Source organism: Geotrypetes seraphini, chromosome 18 (assembly GCF_902459505.1).
Source record: "Geotrypetes seraphini chromosome 18, aGeoSer1.1, whole genome shotgun sequence".
NCBI classification, from domain to species: domain Eukaryota; kingdom Metazoa; phylum Chordata; class Amphibia; order Gymnophiona; family Dermophiidae; genus Geotrypetes; species Geotrypetes seraphini.
The window spans coordinates 18,062,639-18,090,219 of NC_047101.1; the positions used below are offsets into that span (position 1 = coordinate 18,062,639).

Below are 27,581 nucleotides of genomic sequence, written 5' to 3' on the forward strand. Positions count from 1 at the left end.
CATACAGCCTGTCGGAGAATTCCTAATCAGTCACCGACGGTGGAGAGGAGAAAGCACTAACTCATGCGGCCTGGTCTGCACATTCGGTGAAGCCAAATGAGCATTTCCAAGTAAGAGAGTTGAACAATCCCTCAGTTAAAACACATTCAGCTTAGCACATAGCCTTGTTCTTGGGTAATTCAAACTTTTAAAGAGTATCCAGTGCCTCTGTCCACTGTGCTGAATGCTGATGCAAAGCAAACAAGAACGTCTGTACAAATGAAATGTGCAATGTTACTTTCCAGAAATGCCTGTGTAATTTAAGGACATGTCTGGGATTCTGGATGGCTTTTCAGAACCTGGCACTTTCGTCTGGGTTTTGAAAAGGTTTCCTCCACATTGCATCGTGCAGGGCATCCGCGCATGCACGGATGTCCTGCCCAACGAAAACAGGCACAGGGAGGCAGAACTGGGATGAGTGGAACTGGGCAGGCCCGGGGGGTTAATAGACAACCCCGCGAAAGACAAAGGCGCGCGCTGACAACTGAGCGCAAGACGGAGGCGCGCGTCGAAGAAAATTACAGTTTTTAGGGGATCCGACGGGGGTTTTGTTGGGGAGCCCTCCCAATTTACTTAATAGAGATCGCGCCGGCATTATGGGGGGTTTGGGGGGTTGTAACCGTCCACATTTTACTGTAAACTTAACTTTTTCCCTAAAAACAGGGAAAAAGTGAAGTTTTCAGTAAGATGTGGGGGGTTACAACCCCCCAAACCCCCCACAACGCGGCGCGATCTCTATTAAGTAAAGTGGGGGGTTCCCCCCCCACACACCCCCCGTCGGAGCCCTAAAAACAGTAATTTTGTGCGGCGCGCACCCCCCGCGCTGCGCTCAATTGTCTGGGTGCACCTTTGTCCCAGCACGCTTTTGACCTGACTCCGGCCCGGGGTCAGGTCTAGGCATCTGGATGGTAACCCTACCCTCCACCCCACTTCTGCTCATTGGTCTGAATATTGGTAGGTATGCAGTCAGCTTCTGGGTTACAGCTCCACATTCAGGGCCAAGGGATGGACACGCTTTGCATTGGATATCCAGGGTTAATTCAGCCTGAGGCTGTAAGAAGCTTACAAGTCACACAGGCCTGAATTCTAGAAATAGCACCAAAAGTTAGGCGCTGGTGGGTTCACTACTGCCAACTAGATTAATTGCTTTAATTGGTTTTAATCGGCATGGTAATTGACTGCGCCATTAAAAACCAATTAAAACCTAGTTTAATAAAGTAGGCGCTGAGAGGTAGGCACACCGAAATAGCATATAAGCATGGCGCTTAAAGTCAAAGTAGGCATGGTTAGGGGTGGAGACGAACTTAGGTGCCGTCAGCCGCGATTTTTAGTCAAACTTAGGCACCGGTGGTGTAGGCCAGGGTTTAAAAGGTCTATTATCAGCGCCTAAATTTTAAAGCAGTTCTGTAGATGGCGTCTACACGCGATTAACAAGCAAATGGCGCTGTTTTTGTAGCTGTTGTTCGATATAGATGCCGTTTGCAGATTCTGGCCCTGAATGCCAAGGGCTGACTATCGCACTTATTACGTACTTAGGCTCATATTCTATAAAAGGCGCCTTAGTTAAGTCCAAAGCGCTGTTTAAAAGAAATTACAAGGCTCTGGCTGGCACCTAAGAAAAAATGCTGCCAAAATTGCGACCAACGCCACTGTAGGCGTGGTTAACACCAGACGTAGTATTAGGTGCCAGTAGGCGCCTCCGGAGATGCAATTCACGCCAAAGGTAGGTTGCCGAAAATGTAGGCCTCAAATACCCTGGCCTACATTTCCGGCACGTACCTTTGCTAGAGGTGCAATTCTGTAAACAGCGCCATTGTGTGATTGATATGCGATCAGGGCCCGCCTTTAAGGCGACTGCTAATAATGGCGCCATTTAGTGAATCCGGGCCTTACTTTCCTTTATAGAATAGACTCCTATAAGGAGCCCCATTGTAGAATTGCCCTGCAGGATCATTTATTAGGGCCAAGTCCCTATGTTTACGCTCAAAATTTCACTGAACACCTACATTTAGAAACTTTAAAAATGCTAACAGGGGTGGACTAAGGGTAGAAATAAAAGCGAGGAACCCTAATACTTATTTTCAGCAACAGATCCATAAATTAGGTTCATAAATCTAGGCAAATGAGTGCTAACACTAAATTTAAGAGCAGGTTCGGGAGGGGGGGCAGGAGGGAGTGGGCATCCCTTCTGCCGGTCTTCAACAGGGAGGGAAGGGGTTCAGTGACATGCCAACTGTCCAGCTGCTTCCTGAAAGGTTCAGGGGTTCAAGGGCAGGAGGGAGTGGGCATCCCTCCCGCCAGGGGACTTTGCGTGGAGGGGGGGTTTCCTGTTGTGGCGCTGTCGCTCAGCTGATCGTGGCAAGGAGATTTCCTTGCGGTGATCAGCTCAGCGGCCGTATCTATGTTACTCTCTGAGATTCCGGAATCTTGCTATTCTTTGAGATTCTGTGGAGTGAGACTGCTTCCTATCCACCCGTGCAAGTTAAGTTTAGGTTTTTTCACATATTAGAAGTGTTAAAGACACTATTGATCACAGAATTTTGTGATCACAGTTAATTTTGTTTCACAAGTCTTTTAAAGAATTCTTTCTACCAACAAAGATGATGCGATGATAGAGCATTGAAACACTTAATAATAATAATAATAATAATTTTATTCTTATATACCGCCATGCCCATCGAGTTCTAGGCGGTTCACAACAATTACATTAGGATCCGCATTGACATGCCGATTTACAAACAATGTATTGGATTTACAACACCTTCAGCCGAACATGGCTGAAGAAGCGGAAGTGGGAAGGAGAGAAGGAGGAAAGCGATCAATAGAGGGGGGGGGGCAGGGCCGAACTGGCCAATTTACCACCATTTATTGGATTTACAACAACTTTAGCCGAACTTGGCTGATGAAGAAGGAGGAGGGTAGGGGAGCTGGAAGACAGCGATCAATAAAGGGGCTTGTCCCCGGTTTGTGCTTTCACCACCTTTTTCAAGGTTCTGAGCACCTCTATGGTTGAAAGTTCACGAAGTTCTCCTTGTTTTGGTAGCTGTTTGGTTTACAAAATAAACCCGCCAGAATGTTTGGGGGAGAACACCCCCACCCGATTGGGCAGGAAAAGCGAATTAAAAAAAAAAAAAAAAAAAAAAATCAATAGGCCAAATCGAATTGAAAATGTATTGGGTAGCACTAGTAGAGTCCCAATACATGCAAATATCTCATGCATATTCATTAGCGATATCGTGAAAATAAAACTGGCTGGGAGAGGAGGAGGAGTCCTGAGGACTAGCTTGCGTACCATCAAATCATGCACTACAATAAGCAGTGTAACATTAAATCCTTCAAAAACAGAACTGGAGGATAAGTGTTTGAGACAATAAATGAGATATATTACCCATGGGATAAAATCCTGAAGCACATAAAAATCCACAGAGCAGCTACTATACTTAAAGAAATAAAACCATAAAGAATGATTTAAAAGCATTACAATGGGTTCTTTTGTTACTCTTGTTATGAAAAGGTTTCACACCAGCTTCTAACATCTGTTACTGATTACTTTTAACATATTAACTTTAATTTGAGTTTAGAATCCAAAAATAGCTTAAAAACAACTCTCACTGCTTCTCAAAATGCAAAGAAAGCATAAGATAGAATAAGATCTTAGAAGACCGCTTTGGAAAGAACTTGAATTTGGATAGATTGGCCTTTCAAACATGTGATCTGTATGACTGCCAAGAGATGAGTGTCTCCAGTTTGTTTCTCTCTGCCTACATAAGGGTGGAGTGGGAGCCAATGATGGCATTGGGAAGAGGGTAGGATAGCAGAAACATGACGACAGATAAAGGCCAAATGGCCCATCACAGCATCCACTATCTCCTCTTCTCCCTATTGGCTAAGGCCCTTAACACCTGCATTGTGATGTCATAGAACTTTATGGTTATAGAAACATTGTAACATGATGGCAGATAAAGGCCAAATGACCCATCCAGTCTGCCTATCCACAGCATCCACTATCTCCTCCTCTCCCTATTGGCTAAGGCTCTTTACACCTGCATTGTGATGTCATAGAATGTTATGGTTATAGAAACGTCACTGGTACAGGGGGCACATCTGAAGCATCCACTATAGAAAGGAGATGCTGAGCAGGGGAAAAAAAAAGGACACCGTTACCAGTGCAATCACCAAAAGCGTTAAAGGGGAGGAGGCAGGATCACCAATTTCAATTTCCCACCAAAGTACTAGCTATCCTACTACTGGCCCTGTTAGCAACAGAAGGTTCCATTTCATTAGCAGGCTCCCTAAAGCTGTAAAAAAGAGGTACTTGCCACTGCCTGTTGCCCAGGGGGCAAGTCTCTTTCAGGTGAAAGGAAGCTCTGGAATGAGGGGGCATAAAATGAAGGTTAGATGAAGATAGACTCCACAGTAATTCAAGGAAATACTTTATTATAAGGGTGGTAGATGCATAGAATGGCCTCCTGGTGCAGGTGGAGACCAGGACTGTATCCAAATTCAGGAAAACATAGAAGAAGCACGTCTTATCTCCCCCCGCCCAAACAAATGACCTATCTAGACGTTTAATATGTCTATTATTTTCGGCCATTTTTGAATATGAAAGCATCCAAATGCAAAATGTCCAAAAGCAAACTATTTGGGTGTAGACTGGTTACACAGACATGCCAGCAGAGCAGTGGGGCACCTTGGGGAGCACTGCTGTGAACTTCACATAAAGGGTGGCGCTCACATCTCACCAGAACTCCCTTGCATTGTATGCTGTACTCTCCAAAACACCCCCCCCCAAAAAAAAAACCTACTGGATCCACCTGTCTACTACCCCAATAGCCTTTATGGCTGCAGGTGTTGCCTATATGTAGGGACAGTATGTTTTTTTGGTGCATTTTAGTGGGCTCACAAGTTTACAAGTTAGGGTAGGATATGGGCCTGGGTCTCCTTCTCTGGAGACCACTGCACTGTCTGCCATGTTAATCCAGACACCCGCTTGATGTTGTATTAGGACTGGCCATGCTATCTGAAACTGTCAGAAACAGATATGTACTGTTTCATTCAGATCTTTGAGGGGTGGGACAGTATCAATGACCACTGGGGGAGTGGGGAGGAGGCCCACCTTGATCCTTCCAGTGGTCAGTTTTGGCACCTTTTTGATCCTTACTCATTTTTAAAAACAGTTTATTAGAAAATCATGTGGCATTATCGTATGATACAGAATTATTTGGCATGTCTATGAGGGTTAAGAGCCAAATATCTTCCAAAAATAATAAACTCTTACTTATCGTAACAGGAGTCACCATACAACAAATAACTTGTAATTGGAAAAATTGGAATAGATTAAACTACAGTTTTTGGTGGAATTCAGTGTGTCATATTTATAAAGTGGAAAGAACATTAGCTATTCAGAAAGGAGATTTTAATAAATTTCAAGATGTGTGGGGGCCATTAACAAATTATTGTAATGAATAGGTATTATTTTCCCTGATATGTACAAATGAAAGAATGGGGTGAGGGGAGGGGGAGGGACTTTATTATATGGTGTATGCGTTATGAGGTATTGAAGGGAAGGGAGGGAAAGGGATAATTCTATGTAATTTGAAGAATTTCAAGTGATGTATTTTAAGTCAAAATGGTGTTACTTTTTGATGCACTTGATGTAAGTTATAAAAATGAATAAATTAATTTAAAAAAAACCCCCAAAAACAGGTCTAGTCCCAAATGTCCAAATTGTGCCCTGGACATTTTGTAAATTAGGAAATGTAGAAGTCTGATTATTGTTGCAAAACTGCCCAAATTCCACCTATAACACACCTCCAACAAACCCCCATTAAGATTTAGATGCTCTGCAGACAAAAAGCATAGCAAAATGTCTAGAAAGTCGGTTTTGAAAATGGCGAATTGGACATTTTGGCGAGAAAAGGTCAAGGTTCACCTTTGTGCCATTTTTGGGACGTCTTTCCGCAAATTTGTGTCAATTAATGGTTGTTAATGCCAATTAACGGCTAATTTACCCACTCTTTTACAAAACCTGATAACGCAGGCCAGTGCAGTAAATACTCCAACGTAGGGTTACCAGACATCCGGGAAAACCCTTTTTAGAAGACAGTCCAGGGACCCAGACAGACTTTCCAAAACCTTGCAGTCTGTCTGGGTTTCAGAAAGCCCAGACGAGCTCCAGCCGCATCTGGCGGGCACCTGAGCATGCGCGGATGATGTCGCACACATCTGAGCACGCTCCAGGCCCTCCAGATGCGCTGGAGCTTGCCGGGGAAGAAGAGAGGAGGCTTGTGGGGGTGGAGCTGGTGGCTGAACTGGGAGGGACTGGGGCGGAGCCGAAGGCAGAACCGGGCAGGGTCGAGGTGGAATGGGGCAGGGCTAGAGGCGGGACAGGACAGGGAGATGTATCCAGATTTTTGCAACCCCAAAAAATGGTAACCCTACTCCAACGCCCATAGAGACTGAATGGGCATCAGAGCATTTGTAAAAGGGGCCCTTAGCAACTAAGCTACGCACATCATTTTCATTAATTCTAAAACTTGCATGTGATCTTCATCATAAGGCGTATGGGGACAGACTTAAAGATCTAAATTTGTATACTTTGGAGGAAAGGCGGGAGAGGGAAGATATGATAGAGACATTTAAATACCCCTGTGGCGTAAATGCACATGAGTCGAGTCTCTTTCATTTCAAAGGAAGCTCTGGAAAGAGAGGGCATAGGATGAAGTTGAGAAGTGATAGACTCCGGAATAATCTAAGGAAATACTTTTGTACAGAAAGGGTGGTAGATGCATGGAACAGTCTCCCGGAAGAGGTGGTGGAGACAGAGACCGTGTCTCAAATCATGAAAGCATGGGATAGGCACGTGGGGTCTCTTAGAGAGAGGAAGAGATAATGGTTACTGCGGATGGGCAGACTGGATGGGCCATTTGGCCTTTAGCTGCCATCATGTTACAATGTTTTCTACGTTTCTAACTTTGCATGCTATTATACTGCAAGCACAAGTTTATAGAATCAGGAGGTTATATTGTTAAAAACTGACTTCGTGCACTGCTCCTTGTGACCCTGGGCATGTCACTTAATCCCCCAGTGTCTCAGGTACATTAGATAAGAGTGTGAGCCCACCAGGACAGACAGGGAAAAATGCTCGAGTACCTGAATATTTTGTGATCCGCTTAGAATTGTAGGATAAGCGGAAGACGAATTATAAATAGAATTTCATATCCTAATTACTACATACTCTCAAAGAGTAAGAGTAAGCTGATATAAATTGAAATATTTTTTTAAAGTTAGGAAAATAATCATTTGTGCCACCTGTACGAGTCCTTCCATGTCGAAGTGGGCATCATGAAGAAACCACACTTCAGAAAGAAAAGGGAGTAATTTTCTGTTGTTATGGAAACATTGAAAACGTCTCCAAGTGCCTCGCCTCTCATCTCCTGGGATTCAAGTAAATTGTAGTTATTTGCCAAAGCAATCTGTAAGGCCCATCCTATAATCGCTTCATTTAAACACAGAAGAATGTAACACCTGTAATTCAATTTGACGGGAGTTGGTTTCGCTGTGTGTTCCTATTTTGCCCGATGCCACGAAGAGCTTCTTCGTCCTTCTAATAATTTTTCTGTTACTGACCTGGTTCCTTTATGAGGCAAGTGGGCTTTACACTGACAAAAGCTGTCAACAAACCAATTTGTAGTTCAGGTTTAGTCTTCTCTGCGGTTCCATAGCTCAAGCTATCCAGCCTAGCTTAGCAAGAAGTTGTTTTTTTTAAAACACCTTATATAATGCATATTCCACCAATTACACAGTGTCACTGAATAAGGTACCATCAGGGTCCAAAGCAAAGGAAACTGATTTATTGATCAATTTAAAATTGTGCCAGTGTGGTTTGCTGGTATCTGTTACCTCTCAGGTTTAGACAATTCTTAATGAATGGAAAAAAAAAAGAAGAGATACTTGCCATAAGGAAAATACTGTGCACTGTTTCAGAAAGAGCCATTTTCTTCAAATAATGTACCCTTTCGGAAGAGTGCACACTCAATAACCTTGTTCCTAAGAAGAAAAAAAATGGCCATCAAAATTAACATTCTTAGCAGTGGCATACCAAGGGTGCAGTCCGCCCCAGGTGCAGCCCAAAAGGGTGCTCCGATGACATCTCTGAGGGCTGGCACCAAGTACTTGTTTTCTGGCAGCAGCAGCGTTCACAATTTGCTGCTCTTGTCGGTGTCGGGCCTTCCTCTCTGCCGTATCCCACACCCTACCTCCTTTTTCTGCGAAGGCAGGCCCAGCAGAGAGGAAGGCCCGACACCAGCAAAAGCAGCAAATTGTTAACTTTGTGTTGCCAACCGCAGGGTGAGAAAGGGAGGGGAGAAATACTGCACCCTATTGGGGAGAAGGAAGAAGAGAGAAGGAAGACCAGGGAAGGGAGAGGAAACAAGAGAGATGCGAGACCATAAAGAACGAAAAAGAGGGAGGAAAAGGAAGGAAGGAGGGAGGGAAAAGAGATGCCAGGGCATGGGAGGGAAGAGAAGGTGATAGAGATGCTAGACTAGGGAAAAAGGAGGGAAAGGAAAGAGGAAATACCAGAGCATGGAAGGAGAGGAGGAGATGGAAGGGAAGAAGAGGAGAGAAATGCCAGAGCATGGAGGGAGAGAAGGGAAGGAGACAGATGTCAGAGCATCGGGAAGGAAGGGTGGGAGGGAAAGGAAGGAAAGGAGATGCCAGAGCATGGAGGGGGAAGGAGAAGAGAGTAGAGGGATCCCAGGGCATGGGAAAGGGAAGCAGATGCCAGATCATGGGGGAGGGAGTGAAGACAAATAGAAAAATGGCAGGAGCACAAAAAGAGGGCAGACATTGGATGAAATGGAGAGTGAAGAGAAGCTGAGGAAAGCAGAAACCAGAAAAGATAAAAAGGTAGAAAAAAGTTTTATATTTTTTGTTGCTTTAGAATAAAGTAGTATTGTAGCTATATTGATAAACATTCATAAATAGAAAATGGAAATAAGGTAATCTATTTATTAAACTAATTTTAATACATTTTTTACTAATTTTTGGAAACCAAGAAGGGGGGGGGCAAGGGGGACAGTCCTCCCTGCTCTAGGTGGGAGGGGTGTTAAAAATGATCGATTCGTGGGGGATCATGGGGTTGGGAGGGAAGTTAAAGGTTCTGGGCCTGGAGAGGGGAACCTTGGCTATGGGTTGGGGGCAGGGGGAGGGAAGAGAGCTGCAGAGAACTGTGAGAGGTTGGAGGGAAGACAGAGGGGAGAGAATCTAGACCTTGGGGAGGGAAGAGAGTGAGAAGCCTGGAATATCTCAAACTCCCTTCTCTACCCATTGCAGCTCTTTGTAAATCTGGGGTCAAATTTTTAGGATAAATTGGCTCTTTGCTTTAAAAGGTTTGCCGATTCCTGACCTAGACCTTGCCCTGTAGTGCAACTACTGTGATGCAGGATTTTACAGCTCGATATTATCCGGGTAGCAGGTGCTGATGCCTGGATAAACAGTGCTGACTGAATCTGTACCCGGGTTTTCAGCGGCAGAATCTGGATAATGCCACTACAAATCTCTACAGGCTGTAGTGACACTATTCCTTTCTAAATGAATGTTAAATGTATACTTTGCTGCTTTGTTTGTAATGTGGAAGCATACCTTGACAACATATTGTGAAACTCGGAGTGTGGGAGTTAAATAACATTTCCAAGAAGCATCCCTGCCAAGTTGCATTTCTTTTTTAATGTGTAAGATCAAATTAATTTTATTTGTTATAACTTTGAAACATTTCTGGCTGAAAGATGATTTGAAAAGTCCTGAATATGGATGAATTAATTCTCCTAAGGAACAGAACAGGAACTGTTGTTTTTAGGCATCAGTAGGCTCCTTACCTTAATAAGTAAAGCCATTAAAAAGCAAACAAACACTTTTTAAACAAAAATGTAGACGGCTACTGGTGACTAGAAATATGGCACCTTCATTGCATTTACAGAGGCACCTTGAAACACCTAAGGTCGAAGTTGGCATGGTTAATGCCGGAAATGACCATAGGCGTTCTAAGGCGCCTCCATAGACACGATTCTCATCAAAAGTAGGCACCGGACATAATAATAATAATAATAATAATAATAATAACTTTATTTTTCTATACCGCCATAGTCAGGCGACTTCTAGGCGGTTTACATTATAAGAAGGCTGGACATTCAGCGAATAGCAAAAATCTTAATACAATACGATATCGTAGATCCACTTACAAAACAATACAGTGAGTCTAAATACAATAACATATAATAAGTCTAAATATAATACCGTACAAGGAGTCTTAATGCAGTGCGATAGTCTAGATGGGAAACTTACATGTTAAATTGGGGATCTATGGGCAAAGAATATCTGAGAGATTTAGGACATCCATAAGTTGGAGTTCTAAGGGTAGAGAAGATCAGAAAAGGAGGGGCTTCTTGAGAGAGAGAAAGGCGTTTGTTGGGGAGGGGAGTACTAGTGGGGGAGGAGACTGTTTTAGTCAATGAATTTTGCGAATAGGGCGGTTTTGATCGATTTGCGGAATGCATTATAAGTCGTATTGGGTTCGTTTATGTGGTTTTTCAGCCAGATTTGCTGTCTGTTCGCTTGGAACTTAAATGTTCTGTCCAAGACCTTTTAAACCCTGGCTTACATTTCCAGCACCTACCTTTGATGAAAGCCACGATTCTGCAGACAAAAAAAAAACAAATTACTGATAGCAAATCCCCCTTATTCAGGATTTTATGATGTCTTTAATAACTGATAATATAGATTATCCAGTGGTTTCAACTATCAGGATTCTGGGAGTATTTTTCAATAGTAATCTATCATTAACCCCCTCATGTCACTCCGTTGATTTAAAAAATCCTTTGGGTTATTTTGGAAATTGAGGAGGATCAGGAAGTATTTTGATCACTATCAATTTCCTTTATTAGTACAATCTCTGTTTTTATCATTGACAGACTACTATAATATTACTTTTTGGGGGGGATCGCCCCAAGTTGATATTGCATAAAATACAGACTTTGCAAAACACGGCTATAAGGCTTATATTTGGATTGAAAAAAGGAGATAGAATTACACCATATATGTTGAAATTACACTGGCTTCCGGTTGAAGCTAGAATTCAGTTCACATTTTTTTTGTACGTTGTTTAAAATATATCAAGGGGATGTCCACTGTTGATGTTATTCGGAAATTAAATCATATGGGTTGAGACAACAATCCTTTTTTTTATTTCCGCAGGTAAGAAGGATAAAACATTCTAGAATGTTTACCATGACATGGGCTTTATCAGGCTGCTAAACTTTGGAGAATTTTGCCAGATCAGATTATTATAATTGTTTATTAAACCAGTTTTTAAATAAGCCTTGATCATATTTAATATGTGCTGAATAAGTCGTAAATTCTTTTAACATTTTTTTACCACTTGAGTAGTGGCACCAATAGACAGGGGGCGCTGTGGCATGCAGTACTGAAATGGATAGTGTGCATGATACATACAAGATACCTACTTTTCATATGATTCTGGGTAAATCTAGTTAGTAATGCATATGTGATAGTCAGGGCAACACCCAATTAGAAGCCTATGAAAAGTTAGGTATAAAAATATAAAAATTTGAACATGGATTGCAGCCCAGGTCAGAAAAACACTAGAGATTAACATTAAGAATAAGTATAATAATATTCTCTTTATGTACTTTGCTGGATTAAGCAAGACCATAAGGGAAATTAGATATAGGTATACATAACACATTTATAGAGATATTAATTTATTTCTATCTCTCTGTTCAATATTCTCTGTTTTTGTCTAAAAAATATTTCAGGTTTGCGCCTAAAATCCTTGTGGTTTAATTGATAACAGATGTTCCTGAACTAGCTAGCTCAGAGAATATCTGATCTCATATTCCATTACTTGGTAAAGAAGGAACCCCAGATCTCTTAAATGTACTTGGATAATAATTATCATATATGAGATGAAATATGACGGGATCCCAGAATGTGTGTTAGGATATGTTTGATTATGTGTGTGAATTTTGGGTGTGTCTTTACATATAAAATGTGCATTTTAAATTACTATAAAATTTTAGGTTTTGGAAATTTCAGAGGCAATATATGGAAATGGTTAAGTTAAAGCCAGGGACAAAGTCAGCTAGTTTAACCTCCAGTATAGGAATTCTCATTAAGGGGGGGTTGTATAGGTTTTCTCTACTGTAACTTGAAACTGTAAGTTTTTCCAAAGCATGAGTTCTGTAGGGTCAGAGAACTGCTTTGATTTAAACTTTTAAAGAATACTGGGAGAGGGAGTTTTCTTTGGGTATATTATAATGTTTTATGCATATTCAGAAATTGCTGTGGACAAATATATAATATGTAAAACTTTTCTTTAAGCCTGGTACCTATAAGAGCTAAAACAAATTTTTTTGTTCAAATACATAAGGACAGCCTCTGCTGGCTGATTGGGAGATGGGAGTGATGTAATATTGATCATTACGAGAGTACATAAATGAACGAACCAGAATAGGTTTTCTGAGACCATTTTATCAGAAGAGGTGCATTTTACATATCTGGTTGTATGTGTCTCCATTGTACAAATGCCTTTTGAAACAAGATTTCTGTTAATTTTTAATAAACAATATTTGATTGGAAATATTTGTACAATTATCATTATTCCTGGGCATCTAAGAGCAAAGATTAGAATATTACTCTGTTCATACTGCAGTTTTATTTTTATATAAACTGCTGTGAATCTTTTGAGGAATTGGCATTATACAAATAAAATTTGTTTTGCATTGTATTGTTGCATGATTTATTTAAAAATTTGTATACCGTCTATTATATATACGGTTTACATCATCACAGTCATAAAAGTTGACCAAACAAACATTTTAACCAGTTATTAAAACTGTACCATAGTCCCACCAATCCTGGAATGAGAAATTACCATCTCCCCAAAGCATACTTCCATGTTATTTTCCAACTCCCTCCTTGGCTGATAGATTCCAAAAAATCATTTCAAAACAGCAGGAAATACATGGTGCAAAATCTGATGTATTATGGACAAGACTTTGAAATGCACTCTTTGCTGCATTGACAGCCAGTGCAACTGTTTCAAAACCGGCGTTATATGAGACATTGTTTTTTTTAGGCAGCCATCCAATAACGGTGCCATTTACAGAATCCAGCCCATACTCTTTTGCAACGAATTACTCTGCAATGGACATTTCCTATCCTATTGTGTCATATTAGATCGCGATGTTTGATTAGTTCTGCCTGAGGCTTAGTTGGATGATGGTCTTCAGTACTGTCCCTTCTATTATCTTCTCTCTCCTCTATTTTTCCAAGAACATGTGATTGGTCTTTTTCCTATTTTAAATTGTAGTTCGTTATTTTCTCCCTCTTTTACTAAGGTGTGCTATGCTTTTTAGCGCACAATAAATGCTAACTCGTGCATGTTATCCCCCGAGTGCGGTCTTCCTAAGGGTGTGGCATCACTCCGCCTCTCCACCCCTCGCTCCTCCTTGCTGTGTGCACTTTCCCCCTTGCCATTTTTACTTCTCTGGCACAGGGTTGCTGCCCACATCAACATCGGCGCTCTCTCCAACATCGCTTCCGGGACCCGCACCTAGGAAGCGACGTCAAAGGGCGAGCCGACACAGACGTGGGCATGCTGCTCATGCCGGAGAAATTAAAAAATATGGGGAAAGGGAAGGGTGTGCGCACGTGGCAGGGGGTGGGGAAGAGGGCAAGGGAGTGGCACCACCGCCCCGGTGCCACTCACCCTTACTACGCCACTTCTTTTATCTTTTGTAAGACAAGGCGGTGTATCAAGTTTTAATCAACACACTTATCTAATTGTATCTGGGAAAATGGGGATTAAGTGACTTGCCCAGGGTCACAAGGGATTTGAACCCACAACCTCAGGGTGCCAAGACTATAGCTCTAACCACTGTGCCACATACTCCCACCAATATATAAATATGAAGTCTCTCCTATTTAAGAAGTTAGTTGAAATCCTATAACAAATGTTTAAGGGCTTTTTAATGTTTATGCCTATTAGACTAATGATTTTAATCCAGTTTTAAGGGCAGATATCTGAATTATAAAAATCTATAATTGTAACCGACACTAAGTGGTGCCGAGTTTGCACACCTCGGAGGCAGGAGAAGACGTGACTGGATTTTACAACCCAACATCTTCCCTGACGGACATAATCCTACCCCACAGCAAAATTTATATGCAACTGCAGCAACCGGTGGTAGATACAGACCCTCCTGCTGCAGCTGTGAGTAAACGAGGAACTTCAGTTTTCTCTTAACTCGATCCATAAGCAGTAAATTCACAAGAAAAAATGTGAACCCTGCCTTCATTACAACCTTGAATTGCTAAAGACTGCGTTGCATTCTTCAATCTAAGTTGCACATTTGATGAATAAAACGAACACCAATGTAACAATGTTCCAAGAGGAAAAAAAAAAAATAGAAAACATAAATTTCTTTTGCACATTTCCAACTTCAAAATGTTCTTTTACTTGGGAAGGAAATAAAATAAATCTTTTCAAATTTATGGGCTTAGCCTGATTTTTCCATTGCCATTTATATCACTGCTTAACTTTAGTCAGAGCAATATTCAGAGGAATTTATAGATGTGCGAGGGCAAATCTATAACAGTGCCTGTGTTTAGTTACCAAGAGAAACCTATTCTATAAAGGAAAATACTATTTCCCTTGTAGAATTCTAGCCTAACAGTGGCATAGCCAGCAGGGTCATCTTTCCCCCTCCCCACCCCCACCCCCACACACACATTCTGGAGATCTGCCTGAGCGACAGAAAGTCGGCAGGGTGCTCGAGCCACTTCCGCACATGCTCAGTTCATGTATTTGAACTAAGCATCCGCAGAAGTGCTGGTGTCAGAGACTGGAATAGACAATTCCCGCACTTTTCAGATGAGATGTGCAGTGCAAAATTTGAACATCCCTACCAGCAAAAGTATGATTTGGGGGGGGGGGGGGGGTGAACAATCGTCACAGTAGGGAGACTGAGAGGATATGTTTGGTTCCGGAAGTTCACTCCCCCTCCACTAAAAACTAAAAATCAACCTCTGGCTATGCCGCTGCCTTATAGATGTGTGCGCATAATTTAGGGGCAACCACTTACACAGCCATAACTTATAGTATTTTATAATTTACACACGCCCATGTGCGTGCTCACCTGTAAAATACACACTATGCAAGATAGGCACACTTTTACAGAATAGCGTACAGGTGAAATTTTGGCATTTTGGGCCCAATTCTATACACAGCATCTAACTTGGTAGGGGTCACTGGAAATAGCGCCTACCGCATATCACTCAAAGTTAATCGCCGTTTGTAGAATCGCGTCTAGAAGCGCCCGAGTTAGGCGTCGCTAGGCATCTACAACTTAGGCGCTGCGCTATTAGGCCTAAAATGCCAGTACTCAACTCTTTCCATGCCCAAACTCTGCCGGTAACCACGGCCACTTTTCAGGTAGGAGCCGCTGAGCACTAGTAGGTGCCCCTCTGTAGATGCTTACATGGTGCCTACCCAAATATTACGTTTCTAAAATCTTTTTTTAGATTAGTTTATAGTGGTGCTGCTCAATTAACAGCGCCAACTGAACCAATGAAAAAAAAAAAATTAAGTTAGGCACTTAACTCAGTCTAGGTGCTTACTGGTAGGCAACATTTATAGAATCAGACTCTTTGTAACATAACAGAATTTTTTATTTATATATCGCAAAAGAGGTGAGCTGACCAAGATCAGTGAGCTACACTAGATAGAACATTGGCATCAATAAGTTAATAGTTTCATATCAATATGCTACTTTGTAGGGATTACAAGAACTTTGAGAACAGTTGGGTTTTTAATAGCTTTCGAAAATGCATATATAAGGTTGTATATGTGCTATTATTCTAAACATTTACATACATAATAGACATGTAAATGTTATTAGGTCCATCAACTCATGTTCAAGTCCTAGCGACTTGATGAACATCAAGTTTTCGTGGCAGAATACAGAAGTAGATTACTGGGCCTTTCTTCTGCGCAATACAAATTTGATGTTGCCATTGTCGCATCAAATGCGATCCTCTACCTTCAACACTGCCCATCTGCTGCTGCCCAGATGGGTGGTACATTGTTAGGTTGACATCTCCGTGAAAGCTGTCCACCTTGGGAGGCCCTGCTGGTAGTGAAACTACCGACGGCATATCTTTTAGCTTCTCAGATGCACGCAAGCCCCAGTGGCACGACAAACCCATGTACCATGACTGGAGATGTAAATCTTAGCACCTGTTCTATAGAGAATTACTTTCCCCCCCCCTTCCAAAATTACATCATGGGCAGGTTCTGGGCAGAGTTGGTGTGCAGTCACACGCAACCCTCCCTTTTCATTTCCCATAGAACCAAAGTCCGAACATGGGCTCTCCAGTTCCAATATGATGGAGGAACTGAGACCGACCAAGAACATAATTTACATTTTTTGCCAGGTACCATCAATCTACAAATCAACACTTTCTGTCCTTTCCCTCCACATACACCCTGACAGAAATGTCAAACAACATAAACTCAACAGATAAAGGATCCTCTGTCCCAATAAGTTACTTAAATATAGCACTCTCCGAACTAAACTGTTGTATAAATGCACAGTCCCATATTGCATAATAAAAAGTATTTTCTCCCACCACTTAACGCAGGATAGCATGTTAGTCCATATGCCCTTTGAAGAACTCGGAATGTACACCGTGGACCAACATGGCTATTCATTTAATAGTAAAAGCTACGACTTTCTAAGATACCAATGTAAATCCAGGAGCAAGTGCCTCCAAAAAAATTAAGGAGCACTTACCTTCTCCTGTGTTAGGTGCTCCTATGTTAACTTATTCATAACACAATAGTAAGAGAATGCATTAACACCCAACCTTTTCCCATGGCATGACCCCTCCCCCCAATTTAATTTTTTTAATAAAAAAAAAAAAAAAAAAAGAAGAAGAAATGGAGGGTTTACTGAATGAATACAGGCGAATTACCACAAAACACTTTAATGTATTTTGTGGTAGCCTATTCTCACATTCTAACCCTGCACTGAAGGTTTTTTGCGCGCATATAGATTTTGAATTATGTATCCACAATTTGCAAAATACGGACTAATGGCAGACATGGCTGCTGGAGATCAGGTGCAAATGGCAGTGCACGCTTTTCACTTGTGTGCACATGTTTTATAAAATATGTACACAAATTGTGACTCCACCCATGCTCTAGCCTAACTCCACCCCCTGGACATGCCTTCTGTTCAGCTATATGCCAATGTTTCATATCTACAGAAAGAACAAGACAAGTTCTTTTGAAAACAGAATCATAAAACTCAAGTTCACGTTTTATATCATATCCTGGTACCTTATGTGATCTCCATATTACACAACAGTTTTATATGGTATGTTCCATTGAAAGTTACCAAAAATGCTTTAAAATAATGACAAAACAGGAGGAAAAAATTAGTATTACAAATGTGCTTGTGGTAATGTGAACAAGGGCGGTAAATAGCCAGGAAAGCTTGCCGACTTAAAAATTAAATCACTGTCCATAAGTTGTTTAATTTTACTTTCTTTATTTTGGTTTTTGGCTTAGTAGGACTTGGTTTAATTTGTTATGGTTTATTTATTTGGATCTCGCCTTTCCCAAAGCAGGTCACAATATTTATTTATTTAAAAATTTATATATCGTATATTACCTATACGGTTTCCATAAAATGTTAAAAAATAACAACACTCTTAAAAATGGTCGGTAAACATCAGAAATCTTCAAATCCACTTTGAATATAAAATTTCAGCTCAAAAACATTTAACATTTTCTTAAAATTCAGTCTAGCAGCACACAAGCGCAGAATTCCTGGCAGCTTTACACCCGCCACAGATAACAGTCACACCAAAGGGAAACAGGAACACAAAGAAATGGAAAAAGAGAGAAAGATGGACCAGACCACTGAAGGTTTTCATCTCTAAGCAAAAGATATTCTTACAAAACAGAAATCTACTCACCATGTACTGGGCCGCATTTCAGAAGCTTGTATAATCAGCAGCGACACAGTCTACACCCTGTGAAAATAATAAAAATTTGGCTTTAGGACGTATTTACAGAGGAAAATAAATTTGAGAGGGCATAAGGATGATATAGATTATTAAGGAAAATTTTTTAAAAGTTTTTTTTTGTGTGTATAAGGCTATAAATGCACATGAAAAGGCCTCAAACAAAAGTAATGGAAGTATTTGTATACATGTGTTGTCAAGAAGGTTGATACACTGCCATTAGATGTAGTTGGAGGCGTGATCTGGGTAGAGAGTGGGCAGAGTTTACAAGTACACGGGCAAATAAATACTCTGAGAACATTTCAAGCTTTACACGCAAACAATGGCACCTGCTTTTTGCAGACATATGTCCCTGCCTGCATTCAAAGCATGATTCCTGCCACTAGTATTTTATAAAGGCATATAGGTATCTATGTGTTTATAAAATGGCCCCTAGGTGGGAAAAATTACCTTGTTTTTTTAAAATTTATTTATTTTTTTTACATTTAAAAAAAAACTGCATTGGAAATACTAGCATATGTTCAGAAAAAAACCTCCCAGCTATTGAAGCATCTATAAGTACATAATACTTCATTATTCTCCACTTATACGAAGCCGCGCTAGGCTTTATCGCTGGCTATGGTGGTATAGCTCCGACGCTCATAGAATTCCTATGAGTGTCGGAGCTAATACTGCCGCGGCTAGTGATAAAGTCTAATGCGGCTTCGTAAAAGGAAAAAGGGGGGGGATATAAGAACCCTCTAGCCCACATCAAGGGAAGAGAAGTTTAGGATATAGTACAAAGAAAACACAACCCTAACTTCTTGGAAAGTACAATGCTAAGACCCTAAAAGTAACCCCCAGCTACCATCTCTCCAAGCATTAAGGGCCCGATTCTATAAATGGCAAATCAAAAATTAAGCCTCCTAAAAAATTGTTGCGTTCCCTTTATAGAATAGCACTTCAGCACAGATTTCACACCTAACTATGGGCACCAAACTTACGCCTAGTGAAACCTGGTATAAATGCTGGCACTCAAGTTATAGAATACTGGGGCAGTGTACCTAAGTATGCAAATTTTCAGAATGTCCCCAACATGGCCACGCCCTCCCGTGACCACACACCCTTATGAGATATGCACTGTGGGAGTTAGGGTCACTGCCTTATAGAATAGCATATAGCCAGATGCAAATATTAATGAGTGCCAATTAACAATAATTGGTTATTGGTACCCAATTATTGGTGTCATTAAGCTTGTTAAGTAATTTGCATACACATGGGCTCAAATTTCAGTTTGCATATCAGGACACTATACTATATATATAAGGAGACATTAAATTCCAAGGTGCCCGGCATGCCTCTTTGGGCACACTCCTTCAGGCATGCATCTGTGACTGTTCTTATTGGCTTTTAGGAACCTCAAGTTGTCATCACATGTACTCTGACAAGATGGACCTCAGGATGTCATCACATGTACTCTGACAAGATGGGCATGTCAGAGTTCACTCTTTCATTAGCCAATGGTACCAGGTACCCCTCTCCTTCAATTACTATGCAACTGGTTGACGGACAGATGCCAGAGGGTGGTGTTCAATGGACTTCGATCGGAGGAACGAAAGGTGAGTAGTGGAGTCCCTCAGGAGGGAGTGGAAAACATGTAAAAGGATCTGCAAAAGTTGGAGGAATGGCCTAATATCTAGCAACTAAAATGCAATGCAAAGAAATGAAGAGTAATGCATTTGGGAATTAGGAATCAGAAGGAGCCTTATAGGATGGAAGGTGAGAGGCTGATATGCATGGATGGGGAGAGGGACATTGGGGTGATCGTGTCCAAAGATCTAAAGGCAAAGAAACAGTGTGACAAGGCGGTGGCAAGAATGCTAGACTGTATAAAGAGAGGCATAACCAGTAGAAGAAAGAAGGTGTTGATGCCCCTGTACAGGTTGTTGGTGAGGCCCCACTTGGAGTATTGTGTTGAGTTTTGGAGACCTGAAGTGGTCCAGAGGAGGGCAATGAAATAGGTAGGAGGTTTGCACCAAAACATGTATGAGGAGAGACTGGAAGCCCTGAATATGTACAGTACACCCTAGAGTAGGAGTAGGCAATTCCGGTCCTTGAGAGCCAGAGCCAGGTCAGGTTTTTAGGATATCCACAATAAATATGCAGGACAGAGAGGGAAAAATGCTTGAGTACCTGATTGTAAAAACCGCTTAGATAACCTTGATAGGCGGTATATAAAATCCTAATTATAGTTTGAATAATACATTATCCAATAATATAAGGAAAAAAAGAGAATCTACAAACAAAATACATAATACATCATGCATAAATCCTTTATAAGCCCACTAAAAGGGGGAGCAGGTTACTACATTCAACAAAGAAAATAAAGAAAAGATAAAAGGAAATAATTCTCAGTTCACCTACGTGAACCTTGTATCATTCCTTACCGTTTTAGGGATACATTCCTCCTCAATAACTTAGCAATGAAACATACAAGAAGAATAATACTCATTTCTGCTCAGGAGCAACTAGAAATTGTTGTAATTGAATGGGATCCCAAAGGACATATTCAACATCATGTAACTTAACTAAACATTTACAAGGAAATTTTAAATAAAAGATGCCTCTAGAGCCAAAACTCTAAGTTTTATCCTCAAAAACTCTTTCCTTCTACATTGCGTAGCTCTAGAGGCATCAGGAAAAATCCTAAGTCACCACAGAATTTAGTTTTAACGTAGAAACAAATCTTTTCTAGAGAAAGGAAAATGGTACAACTGAGGGCATAAGTTGAGGCTGCAGGGAGGAAGACTTAGGAGTAACGTTAGGAAATTCTTTTTCATGGAGAGGGTGGTGGATGCCTGGAATGCCCTCCCGAGGGAAGTGGTGGAAGGAAAACCGTGACGGAATTCAAAAGAGCATGGGATAAACACAGAGGATCTCTAATTAGAAAATGAATGGTAAAAATTAAAGAACCAAGGCCGGTACTGGGCAAACTTGCACGGTCTGTTTTCCATATATGGTGATTCCGGGTAGGATGGGGCTGGGAAAAGGCATCAATGGGAACTCCACTAACTTGGAACATGAGAGCGTTACTGGCCAGACTTTATGATAAGTATCCCGCAAACAATGGGATGGTTGGATGGGCTGGAGGGGGCTTGGACAGCAACTCCAGCAGTTGGAACCTAGGACAATACCGGGAGGACTTTACAATCTATGGCACAGAAATATCAAAGAAGAGACCAGTTAATTTAATCACGTATTTTTAATGGGTATAACTAATGGGCAGACTGGATGGACCGTTCAGGTCTTTATTTGCCGTCATTTACTATGTTACCTGGCAGAAACCCAAAGAGTAGCAACTGGAAAATAGCAAATGTCACGCCCATCTTCAAGAAAGGCTCAAGGGGAGACCCAGGAAACTACAGGCCGGTGAGCTTGACCTCGGTCCCTGGAAAGATGATGGAAGCGCTGATTAAAGCAGTGGCGTACCAAGGGGGGGGCGGGAGGAGCGGTCCGCCCCGGGTGCCAGCCCTGAGGGGGTGCTCCCGGCCTTGCCGTTCATTCCCCCCCCACCCCCGAAGGACCGCTCGCCCCACTGACCTTCCTGCACCACCTGTGACGTTAGAGGAGGGGTGGGACCGCGGCGCAGGAAGCAGCGCCTAAGCAGCGCAGGGATCGCTGATATCGCGATTCTGCTGCGGCTGCTTCATAGGTGGTGCAGGAAGGTCAGTGGGGCGAGCGGTCCTTCGGGGGTGGTGGGGGGGGATTGAACGGCAAGGTCGGGAGCATAGGTAGTGCTGCTTCATAGGTGGTGCGGGGAGGCCAGGGGGGCGAGCGGTCCTTCGGGGTGGGGTGGGCGCCGCGTGAGCAGACTGCTGGGCACGATGGACCACTGGTCTGCAATCGCAATTCTTATGTTCTCATGAATCTACCCCAGCCTTTGAATTTATTATAACATCCTGTTTTTGAACTTCCCTGTGCATTATTCATACCCTTTAGGGATCTTAGTCTTTTTATTCTGTTTGTGCTTTTCTCTTTGCCAGAATATACATATATATTGTACATCTTTATGTCTAAGTGAGACATGAATCTTTTGGTTCAGCCATCACTTTGGTAGTCCCTTCTAACCCCTACAGATCCTTATAAGAGGGGTGATTTACTGAGCCACGATTAACAGGTCAATTTTAACGCAGCTTCCATTCATCACAATTGGGCCTAATTACTAACACGGTGTATTAATGTGAAATGATGTATGTTCGCATGTTAATGTATTTTGGTAACAGACCCTGTAAATTTGCTAAATTCAGGATGTACAAGTAAAATCCATTCTCTTAGCATAAAGCAGTGGCCTCAAACTCAAACCCTTTGCAGGGCCACATTTTGGATTTGTAGGTACTTGGAGGGCCTCAGAAAAAAAATAATTAACGTCTTATTAAAGAAATGACAATTTTGCATGAGGTAAAACTATAAATTTTTCCTTTTGGCTAAGTCTTAATAATAACATTGTCATTTATAGCTAAAGAGACAGATGATCAAGAAACTGTTTTATTTTACTTTTGTGATTATGATAAACATACCGAGGGCCTCAAAATAGTACCTGGCGGGCTGCCATGTGGCCCCCCCCGGGCCGCAGGTTTGAGACCATTGCCATAAAGTATACCACAGGCTTCATTTTTATGGCTTCCAAGTTATTTTTGATGCATTAGAAAAAGGACTGAAAAGCATTTTGATATACAGAGAAATCAGATTGTTGTAAATGGTATCTGGATAAATCAAGAGTTTTATGATGGCACAAAATGTGCATCCTGTGTACCGAAATAAGCTTGTAAATCTTCCCAAAATATATATTACAAAGTTAGCCTGTACTTCAAAATGCTGAAACCAATATACTGTATGTCCGTAGAACTGAACTTACCGAGACCAAACAAACCCCTCCCCCTCCCCCACTAACACGCAGCGTGGGTTTTAGCGCCGGTAATTACTCAGATGCTCAGAGGAATGCTATGAGCGCCGGAGCAGTCACCGCCGCTAAAACCCGCGCTACCGTGTTAGTAAAGGAAGGGGAAAGCTTCAAGTTCATGTGATCATCAACACAGCAAATTTTAATGGACTTGGGGGAGAGGGAGGAGTTATCAATCTCTTCTTATTTTATTTGCATTCTTGTACTTGTATTCATTGATTCTACATTGTAACCATGTCGCTGATTGTCCAGCTCTTCTTACTGTAAACCGCCTAGAACTTCCATGGCTTTGGCGGTATATAAGAAATAAAATTATTATTATTATTATACTACAAATCATGCTAGTTCAGCATGGGTCTGTTACATTCTTCTATATTCTATATATTAACTCAGCAGATGTCCTGCAATATGGAAATAAAGATACGGATATATATATATATATTTTATTTATATTTTTTCACGTTTAACTTCACTATTTTCACCTTTGGATGTCAGCGGAATATAGAAGACACGATTTTAAGAGGACCTTGCTGATTAAACTTCAGCTACAAAACAAGAAAAGATAAGTGCCATTTAAATTATTTGTTCCAGTCACTATGTAAGTACAACATTGCAATGTGAGAGAGAACAGTATAAAAAATAAAACCCCACTTGAGGTGAATAGGTGCAGGAACAGTATTGCGCTTCGATGGTTCCTTATTAATCATGGTCGAGTGAGTAAAGATTGCAGCTATACTCACTCGAGGAACGCAGAGAGAGGGGAGACATGATCGAGACGTTCAAATATCTCATGGGCCTTATCGAGGTGGAAGAGGATATCTTCTTTTTCAAAGGCCCCAAGGCAACAAGAGGGCATCTGTGGAAAATCAGGGGCGGGAAACTACACGGTGACACCAGGAAATACTTCTTCACCGAAAGGGTGGTTGATCGCTGGAATAATCTTCCACTACAGGTAATTGAGGCCAGCAGCGTGCCTGATTTTAAGACAAAATGGGATTGTCACGTGGGATCTCTTCAAAGAGAAAGGTAGGGGAGGGTTATTGGGGTGGGCAGATTTGATGGGCCAAGGCCCTTATCTACCGTTTGTTTCTATGTTTCTATGGTCAATGTATCTGCTTTGATATGACTGTGGTGGAGGTGACAGAGCACAATACACATAAATTAAACTGAAAATTATTTATTTGAAGAGCATTTAGGAAAAGAAGACATTAGATCTAACAAATAACACCCATGATCTGCACATGCTCCTCTCTGGGCCACGCCCCCTATTGAGATTCATACACTAGAACTGACGCACACCTCTTTATAGAATGTGTCTACCAAGTTGTGCCAATTCCGTGTCACATAAAATGTGTCAATTGCCAATAATTGGCGCTGATTGGTCTTGTTGAACAATTAAGTTGTTTGCGCAAACTGGCTGTGTGCATTGATTTGCGCGCCCAACTTATAGCGCTATGTACAGGATTTGGGCTCTAGAAGTTAACAAAGCTCTTGTAGTGACCATGTGTTAAATGCCAAAATTAATGCAAGGTAACTATTAAAAAAAAAATTAGCACAATTTAGTACATAGACCCCTTAGGGCTGGATTCTAATAATGGAGCCTACATTGGCAAAAACAGCACCCGCTGCATGTCAACCATATGTAGGTGCTGTTAAGAGACTCATGGCTTATGCCCAACATAGGCGCCAGTAATGTGGCCAGGGTTTCGCAGGCCTACATTACCAGCCCCTGGGTTAGACAGAGGTGTCGAAGGTTATTTCCGGCATAAACCAGGCCAACTTTCAACTTAGGTCCCTCTGTAGACATGATTACGGTGTCTGGTTTTTGGGGAGGTGCCTATAGGCGCCAACCTTTTTGAAATGACTTTTTAACTGACTTTTTAAACCACGTGGTCAATTATTGTACCGATTAATGCCAATTAAAGCAATTAAGTTGGGTGGCGCCTGCTCTTACCTAACTTATAGTGCTATTTATAGAATATTGCCCTTAGGCCCTCTTCAACGAAGGCGCACTAAGCGTTTTAGCGTGGATTAAGCACATACTAAATCAATGCGTGCGCTAACCGCTAACGCGTCCATAGGATAACATGCATACGTTAGAGTTTAGCATGTGCTAAAAAGCTTAGCACAGTGTTTTTCAACCTTTTTACACCTATGGACCGGCAGAAATAAAAGAATTATTCTGTGGACCGGCATCAGTCTGTGGACCAGCGGTTGAAGAACATGGGGCTAAGTCGTGGGCCAGACCCCGCCCATCTCTACCCAATCTCCACCCCAGATCCCGCCCACATAATAGTACTAATTGCACCTTGCACGTCCCGTGTCTCATCTGGAAGTCTTCCCTCTGACGTTGCAACGTCAGAGAGAAGGCTTCCGGTTCAGGCGCAGGATGCCCGTAGGAGCCACTGCCCATGGCTTTGTCCACCGAATCAGTTAGGAAGAGGGAGCTGGCTCGAAGATAACGCCGCATCGATCGCACCATGGACCAGAGGTTGAAGAACACTGTTTTGGGCCTGATGCACATGCTGGCTCTGTGGACCGACAGGAAATTTCTGTGGACCAGCACTGGTCCATGGACTGGTGGTTGAAGAACACTGGCTTAGCGCACCTTTGTAAAAGAGTGGGTTAGTGAATACCCAATTAAATTAAATGCCGAGTCTATTTGGCTTTATCTGTTTCACATCAGATTTTCTTTTCAGTATTGTGGCTTTACTTTCATTTGGATTAACACGTGAATTTGCAGGTTCAAACCAATTAAATAGAGCACATGTACAAACCTAACTGGGTTAGAGCAATTCAAACTGAGCAGATGTGAGGTTCCTACCCTAGCTAGGAAATCTGGATTTATGAATTGCAAACAGTTCATATTTATATGGGCTGCGCTATGAATGATTTGCATTTTTCTCATCTAATTAGTGGCTTGCCCTGCTTTGATTTAACTATCACACAGTAAAATGGTAAATGATGGCAGATCAAGACCAAATTGGCCCATCTGGTCTGCCGGTTGAGAGATTCTTCCACTGTATGTAAATAAGTAGCTAAAATTCCTACATGCAACCAACACCAGCTTGTGCCCTCACTTAGATTTTAACCCTTTATGGGCTAAATATGGAGGGGGGGCTCAAGATCTAAGGGCCAAATTCTATTTATGGCACCCTAAAAAATTTGGTAACAACTAGAAAGATGCTTAGCACGAATTCTACAAGGTGAGCATACCTTTTATAGAATCACACCGAGGGACAGATTCTATAATTGGATGCCTAAAAAGATAGGCGCCTAAAGCTAGGCACCCATCACAGAATCAAGTCTAACTAAAACTTAAAAATGTAGGCCAGGGTTTTAAAAGCCTACATTATAGGCATCTAAGTTCCCATAGCTCCGCCCCAGGCCCACCCAGTCTACCTAGCCCCGCCCTGTTCTGCCCCATCCCTATCCCCAGCCCCACCCCCTCAACCTGTTCTCATGCTCAGAGCCACGTCAGGAGGACATCTGCACATGCGTGACACGATGACAGCACTGGCATGTGCACATGACATCACCGCGTTGCATCTGCACCTGCCGCTGTTGCCCTCCCGATGCGGTCCCGAGCTGTAAGCTTTTTTAAAACCTGGACAAAAGTGCCAGGTTTTGAAAAGCCATCTGGACGTGTCCTCTATAAACAGATTGAGATCTTTAAGTCTGTCCCCATTCGCCTTATGATGAAGACCACACACCATTTTAGTAGCCTTCCTCTGAACCGACTCCATCCTTTTTATATCTTTTTGAAGGTGGCGGCCTCCAGAATTGTACACAATATTCTAAATGAGGTCCCACCAGAGTCTTATATAGAGGCATCAATACCTCCTTTTTCCTACTGGCCGTGCCTCTCCCTATGCAACCTAGCCTCCTTCTAGATCCTCGGTATGTGTCGAGTTAGGACAAAAACTTGCATTGCAAAACCTTGCACTGTAACTATGGGAAGTTGCAACCTGTAAACTGTTAGCCTGTTAATAAAGAATGACACGGTGACAAAATTCATCACCGTTCCCGCGGATAACCGCGGGAAATAATCCCATGTCATTTTCTAGTGTCTATTTCAACCTCAATCCTTCTACTCCAGCATTCTTCAAAGCAAAGCTGGGCCCATTCATACTCTGATTCTTATGTGAGCCAAGGATAATGAAGCCATTGTGACATCACTGATGTGATTGGCTCTTAGGCACTGGTGGAATGAGGCATTATGACATCACAATATCTGCTCTGGATACCAGAGACTGTCATTCTGTAGTGTCTGTTTCAACCTCAGTCCTTCTACGCCAGCATTCTTCAAAGCAAAGCTTGAGGGTCAGTGGTTGTGGCCATTCATACTCTGATTCTTCCCTCTCTTCTTAAAGAATGACATGAAGATGGTTTCCCGCGGTTATCTGCGGGGACGGGGACGGTGATGAATTTTGTCACCGTGTCATTCTCTACCTGTTAACCCATTCTGAACTCTTTGGGGAGGACGGGATAT

The 27,581-nt window shown here is 41.9% G+C and overlaps 1 protein-coding gene across 5 annotated transcripts in view; it reads right to left on the bottom strand.

The window, feature by feature from the left end:
• Positions 1-27,581, bottom strand: part of SGCD (sarcoglycan delta) — a 697,305-nt gene that overhangs the window by 482,046 nt on the left and 187,678 nt on the right. For 4 of the 5 annotated variants that reach the window (XM_033926951.1, XM_033926952.1, XM_033926949.1 and 1 more), the window contains exon 2: positions 18,103-18,159. In XM_033926951.1, coding sequence (XP_033782842.1) covers positions 18,103-18,105 — 3 coding nt within the window. In that variant the 5' untranslated portion in view covers positions 18,106-18,159. Of the gene's footprint in view, positions 1-18,102; positions 18,160-23,571; positions 23,595-27,581 lie in introns of those variants that run through there. The other variant, XM_033926953.1, reaches the window with a different exon arrangement.